At 43.2% G+C, this 6,924-nt stretch overlaps 1 protein-coding gene across 1 annotated transcript in view; it reads right to left on the bottom strand.

Annotated features, from left to right (window-relative positions):
* Positions 1-880: 880 nt before the first annotated feature.
* PPP2CB (protein phosphatase 2 catalytic subunit beta) overlaps positions 881-6,924 on the bottom strand; it is a gene marked incomplete at its 5' end in the record, with an annotated part of 33,101 nt that continues 27,057 nt past the window's right edge. Inside the window, one exon of the mRNA XM_023517019.1 lies at positions 881-1,580. Within this exon, the coding sequence (XP_023372787.1) occupies positions 1,508-1,580 (73 nt within the window). The remainder of the gene's footprint in view (positions 1,581-6,924) is intronic.

Genomic DNA, 6,924 nt, shown 5'->3' with positions numbered 1-6,924 from the left:
TTGTTGTTTGGCGGGCCCGGGCTGGATTTGAACCCGCCACCTTAGGTGTATGTGGCTGGCGCCTTAGCCACTTGAGCCACAGGCACTGAGCCAGATAACTAAATTTTTAAAAAAATTTCACTTTTGGGTGGCGCCTGTGGCTGAGTAGGGCGCCAGCCCCATATACCAAGGGTGGCAGAGTTCAAACCTGGCCCCAGCCAAACCGCAACAAAAAAATAGCTGGGCATTGAGGCAGGCGCCTGTAATCACAGCTACTCAGGAGGTTGAGGCAAGAGAATTGCCTAAGCCTAGGAGTTGGAGGTTGCTGTGAGCTGTGTGACGCCAGGGACTCTACCAAGGGTGATAAAGTGAGACTCTGTCTCTACATAAAAAAGAAAAAGAAATCTCTTTGTATTTTAACTAGAGTATCTACTTACATTAATTGCAATGTTGACTATTTTTTTTTTAAAGAGATAAGGATCTGTTGCTGAGGCTCGAGTATGGTGATATGGTGATATTATCATAGCCCATTACAGCCTTAAACTTCTGGGCTTCAGGTGTCTTCCTGCCTCAGCCTCCCCAGATCTGGAGTACCATCATGTCCAGCCAATTAAAAAAATCTTTTTTGTAGAGATGGTGTCTTGATATGTTGTCCAGACCGGCCTTGAACTCCTAGCACCAAGCAATCCTCCAGCCTTGGCCTAATTCCTGAGATTACAAGCATAAGTCACCAATCCTGGCAGATTTTGAGATATTTGTACTTATTTCTACCATCTCATTTTTTTCTTATAGGATATTTTTCTTCTGAAAATAAGTCCTATACGTATATCACGATTATTTAAATTTCTTCAACATAACTAATTATGTCAAGCAATTTTATATCAAGTTTCAACACAGTGAAGTTTTTGTTTAAAATGTAAAGTTTATTTGCTCAGTACACCAAATAGGATGCAAGCACTGTCATGACAAATATACAGAAATATGTGGAACATAAAACAGTAACCTAGTTTAGATGAAGGGAAATCTCTTTGAATGTTATGACAACATACTCCCCAAAGGAATCTTTTCTTCAGTTAAGTTAATTATACATTTCAATAAAATAAAGAGTAATAGGTTAGTGGAAGTTAGCTTGTGAAATTTTCTTAAAAATAAAACTCCAACTCTATTAATCCATGCTAGTTAAACACTATAACTAAAATTTCCATGTAAGTGGATAAGGAGATGAAGCAGTTAGTTACCTTTTTTGCTTGAATAGTCCAGAGGAAAATGGTTACTACGAATACAGCAGGCAGACTGTTAGACTGACCCATCTAGAACCGAGTGTGTCGATTTCAGCCTCAGACGGTGCTAAATGCTCATCATTAGTGTGGCACATTTTGGTCCATGATGTGGTTTAATGCCAAGACAGATCCCAGTTTGTTACAGAAACACATAGATTACTGTTGCTTTTTTTTGTTTTTAAATATATATATATTTTAAAAAGCCAGGTATACTTCCACAGACAAAGGCAGGTTTCCTCAGGAGGAGTTTACAGGAAATAGTCTGGGGTGCGCCGTGTAACGTGAGGCTCTCCACGACGAGGTGCTGGGTCAAACTGAAGGCTATAAATGTCAAAAAGGAACCAAAGAGTTAAAGGGTATGACTTTGTAAGAAAGGAAAGAAGAAAGGACAAGACACTGTAATATGAGCGGCAGTCCTGCTTCCCCACCAGCACTGCAGCACTATTGGCTGGAATGAGCCCGGCAAGTCATTGCAGATGCTCCCACCCACACCACTACTCCGCACAGCTCTGGGGAAAATTAGAACAGACAAAATGTCTGGTTTGGTGACTGGGACAAAATATTTCTGAAACTATTAGTAGTTAAACAGAAGTGGGAAAAGGAGCATGCTTCTCATGTTCCTGATTTTAGTGGGAAAGCATTCAGACTTTAGCTGGGACTACAGGCGCCTGACACAAACACCTGGCTATTTTTTGTTGCAGTTTGACCGGGTTTGAACCTGCCACCTTTGGTATATGGGGCCAGTGCCCTACCCAGTAAGCCACAGGCGCAGCCTAAAAGCATTCAGACTTTCACTCTGAAGTATGATATTAGCTAGGGGCTTTTTGTGAATATCCTTTATCATGCTGAAGAAATTCCCTCTGTGACTAATTTGTTGAAATGTTTTATTCTATAAAGTTGCTGCGGTTTTGGCAAATGCTTTTTCTGCCTATTATAAAAATTAATATTTAGTATTAATATGGTTAATTATATTTATTTTTTATGTTTTGAACCAAGTTTGCATTACTGGAATAAATCTTCCTTGGTCATGGTAAATGATCCTTTTTATATGTTGGATTCATTTGCTAGTACCTATTTTGTTGATTTTTTTTCTTTTTGTGTTGAAGATTTTGTTCCTGTTATTACCTAGTTTTGGTATCAGGATGATGATCCAGATCTCCCAAAATAAGGTGGGAAGTGATTCTTCCTCTTCTGTTCTCTGTGTTTGTGAAGGTGTGAAGCCCACTGAGCCTTTTGTGGGAAGTTTTAAAATTATCAATCGAGGCCAGGCTTGGTGGCTCACGCCTTTAATCCTAGCATTCTGGGAGGCCAAGGCAGGAGTTTGAGACCAGCCTGAGCAAGAGTGAGACCCTGTCTCTACTAAAAATAGAAAAAATTAGCTGGGTTTTGTGGTGGGCGCCTATAGTTCCTGCTACTTGGGAGGTATAGGGAAACTGAACCCTGATCTTTAGCATAAGACTCACTTCCTATTTGAGAGACAGAGAATCACGAGAATGGCACATGAGTTGTGTATGTGCAGATCAGAAAACTGGCCTTTAGGGAAGTATGTGTATGTGACCTGTGGCAATACCAAGCCTAACAGTTATGGTAAAGATTCTCCAGAATCCAAAAGTCTCTTGATGTTGGAGGCAGAGGTCGTGCTTGAAGTCTGTGGTTTTGTAAAAACAAAGGTGGAGGCTCAGCGCCTGTGGTTCAAGTGGCTAAGGCGCCAGCCACATACATCTAAGGTGGCGGGTTCGAATCCCCAGTCCAGGCCCGCCAAACAACAATGATGGCTGCAACCAAAAAATAGCCGGGCGTTGTGGCGGGTGCCTGTAGTCCCAGCTACTTGGGAGGCTGAGGCAGGAGACTCGCTTGAGCCCAGGAGTTGGAGGTTGCTGTGAGCCGTGATGCCACAGCATTCTACCCAGGGCTATAGCTTGAGGCTCTGTCTCAAAAACAAAACAAAACAAAACAAAAAAAAAAAACAAAGGTGGAGACATTCTATCTAACTTTCTCCACGTCCTCCCTAATCAGTGCTAATGTCAGACAAACAGCTTTTGTTTACATCTTCCTAATTTTTTTTTTTGCTGGCATATGGGGTCAGCGCCCTACCCTTTTGGGCCACAGGAGCAGCCCTAAGTTTTTCTATTTTAAGATAATCATACAGACCCAAGGTTTGCTTGGGAGGGCTCCTCCCACAAGTTCCTCAGTCCCCTGGCACAGACTGTCAAGACTCTTCATTCCTCACATTAAAACCCTCTCAGGGAGGCTGAGGCAAGAGGATTGCTTGAGCTCAAAAGACTGAGGTTGCTGTGAACTATGATGACATGACAGAATAAGACTTAATCTTAGAGATTTAAAAAAAAAAATCAATTTCCTCACTTGCTAATGGTCTGTTTAGATTTTCTTTTCTTTTCTTTTCTTTTTTTTGAGACAGAGCCTCAAGCTGTCCCCCTAGGTAGAGTGCTGTGGCATCACAACTCTCCTGCCTCTGCCTCCCAAGTAGCTGGGACCACAGGTGCCCACCACAACGCCTGGCTATTTTTTTTTGGTTGCAGCCTTCATTGTTGTTTGGCGGGCCCAGGCTGAATTCGAACCCGCCACCTTAGGTGTATGTGGCTGGCGCCTTAGCCACTTGAGCCACAGGTGCCGAGCCTGTTTAGATTTTCTATTTTTGAGACAGTTTCAATAGTTTTTATCTTTTTAGGAATTGGTCCATTATGCTAATTATCTAAATTGCAGCTACATAGTTATTTAGGTCTGCAGTGATTTTGGTAATGTTGAGTCTTTACAATTTTTTTTCTTTCCAACCAGTCTAGATAGTGCTTTTTAATTTTGTTGATCTTTTTAAAGAACCAACTTTTGTTTTCACTCATTTTCCTGTATTGTTTTTCCTCCTATTTCATTTGTTTCCACTCTCAAATTTGAAGGAGTTCACACTTTGGCTTGGCTTAGAGTTTCCTTCTCTCATCAGTCCTGAGATGGTGTAAGGGGCATTCAGTCTTCCATGTTGTCAGAGATGAGTGTGATTTTATTCTTTTTCTTTTTGAGATAGAGCCTCAAGCTGTCCCCCTGGATAGAGTGCTCTCGCATCACAGCTCGCAGCAACCTCCAACTCCTAAGCTCAAGCAAGTCTCCTGCCTCAGCCTTCCAAGCAGCTGGGACCACAGGGTGCCTGCCACAACACCCAATTATTTTTTGGTTGCAGCTGTCATTGTTGTTTGGCAGACTCGGGCTGGATTTGAACCCTCCACCTTAGGTGTATGTGGCTAGAGACTTAGCCATTTGAGCCACAGGTGCCGAGCCTGTGATTTTTACTCTTAATTAAGCCTGGCTTCCTAAGAGCTGTTCATGGGTCCAAGTTACTGCTTAGCCAATGTTTTTTTTTTTTTTTTTTTATTGAATGGTAACTATGTACATTAATGTACTTCTGGGGTACAGTGTGGGGTTTTCACATGCAATCTGAAATATTTCCATCAAACTGGTCAACACAGCCTTCATGTCATTTTCTCAGTTATTGTTTTAAAACGTTCACATTCTACTCTTAGAAAGATTCACTTGTACCCCTGTAAAATAAACCTCAGAAGTGATCCCTCCAATCCCCCTCCCTCCACCCATTCTCCCCTCCCACCTCCCCATATTCTTAGGCTATTTGGTTATAGCTTTCATATAAAAGGTATAAATTTGTTTCATAATAGGGGTGTGTTAGCCAATGTTTGATTAGAGGTTGTGTCCCCAGGACCAGTGACGGTTATATTCTTTTTTTTTTTTTTTGCATTTTTGGCTGGGGCTGAGTTTGAACCCGCCACCTCCGGCATATGGTCCGGCATATGGAGCCGGTGCCCTATCCTTTGAGTCACAGGTGCCACCCCTGTAAGACTTTTTTTTTTTTTTTAAGAGACAAATCTTACTTTATAGCCTTCGGTAGAGTGCTGTGACGTCACAGCTCACAGCAACCTCCAACTCTTGGGCTCAGGCAATTCTCTTGCCTCAGCCTCCCGAGTAGCTCAGACTACAAGTGCCCACCACAACGCCCGGCTATTTTTTTGTTATATTCTTTCTTGAAGAACTTACTCATTATTAGTTTCCTAGAGCTGCTATAACAAATTACCACAAATTGGACAGAAATTTATTCAATAGGAATTTATTTTCTCAGAGTTCTAGAGGCTAGAAATCTGAAATCAAAGTGTTGGCAAGGCCATGCTCCCTCCGAAGGCTCTATATAACAATTCTGTGCCTTTCTAGCTCTTGGTGGCTTTGGCAATCTTTATCTTGTAGATGCAGAACTTGGCTCTATCTTCACGTGGCATTATCCCCATGTGGCTATGTGTTTCTTTTCCTCTTATAAAAACACCAGCCAGACTGGACTAGGGCCCACTCTAATCAGGTATTACTTCATCTTAAATAATTACATCTGCAAAGAAGCTATTTCCAGAAACATGTTCTGAGTGGACATGAATTTTTGGAAGGACAATATCCAACTCAATACAATCGAGGTGTGGCTTGGGGGTGTTATGAGGAGAAGGTCACATCCTCCGACTGCTCCAGAGTGGGCACATCGAGCATCTGTGCACAGCCTTCAGCTCCCAGTGCTGACTGTGATCCCAGGAGGGCTTTTCTTGACTATTTCTTTCCCTGGTGTTACCTGTTAAACTTGTTGCTCTGCTCTTTTGCTTGCTGTTACGAGTATCACGGGAGCTATTAGAGCCCTCTTACTTAATTGGTCTCCACCATGATATCTCTACTGTTTTTGATGATGTACTCAGGCTTGGAATTCACCCTCTGTTAAGTAAGGTAAGTGGAGCTTCTATGTGACCTGCCCCTCCCCTAACAAAATGGTATTCTGTATCACGCTGTGGGCTCAGGGACACCCCGTGCTTGGAGCACGCACTGAGGTACGTACACTGGGGCACAAAGCACCATCAGCCTGCCACATATATCTGGAACAGAGCTGCTCCCCCAGGAGTTAGGTCAGGAGAAGGGGGGCCTCAACCTGCCTGACTGTGCCCACCAGGAAAAGAGCTCTCGTAAGCCAGGTATGTGGGAGGTGAGACATGGCAGTACCTGATCTCTGGGAGCAAAGCCATAGCTCTAGAACTGGGTGCTATGGAAGAACTGGGAAGCGTTCACCTTTTTAACTAAACCCACCCAGAACAGAGCACCTGGAGTGGCTTCAGCAAGAGGAGTCTGAGAGGAGAGGGAGCAAGTCACAGTTCAAATGCCATAGACTATACCTGTTACTGCTTTTTTTGAGACAGAGTCTCATTATGTTGCCCTTGGTAGAGTGCCATGGCATCACAGCTTACAGCAACCTCAAACTCTTGGGTTTAAGCAATTCTCTTGCCTCAGCCTCCTGAGTAGGTGGGACTACACTCGCCTGGCTATTTTTTGGTTACAGTTGTCATTGTTGTTTGGCAGGCCTGGGCTGAGTTCAAACCCGCCAGCTCTGGTGTTAAGTGGCTGGTGACCTAGTCACTGAGCTACAGGTGCTGAGCCCAGATTTTCTTGATTTAGGTTTTACCATTTGTTGTACATCCTTACCACAATTTCTAAAACCTTTGAAAAATGTTTCTTTTTTCTTTTTTATGGAGACAGAGCCTCAAGCTGTCCCCCTGGGTAGAGTGCTGTGGCATCATAGCTCACAGCAACCTCCAACTCCTGGGCTCAAGCGAGTCTCCTGCCT

The sequence above is a fragment of the Otolemur garnettii genome, unplaced genomic scaffold (genome assembly GCF_000181295.1).
Source record: "Otolemur garnettii isolate 467f Iridium unplaced genomic scaffold, OtoGar3 scaffold00102, whole genome shotgun sequence".
Classification (NCBI taxonomy): domain Eukaryota; kingdom Metazoa; phylum Chordata; class Mammalia; order Primates; family Galagidae; genus Otolemur; species Otolemur garnettii.
The sequence above is the reverse complement of the archived record's forward strand: the minus strand, read 5'-3'. Positions and strand labels throughout refer to the sequence as shown.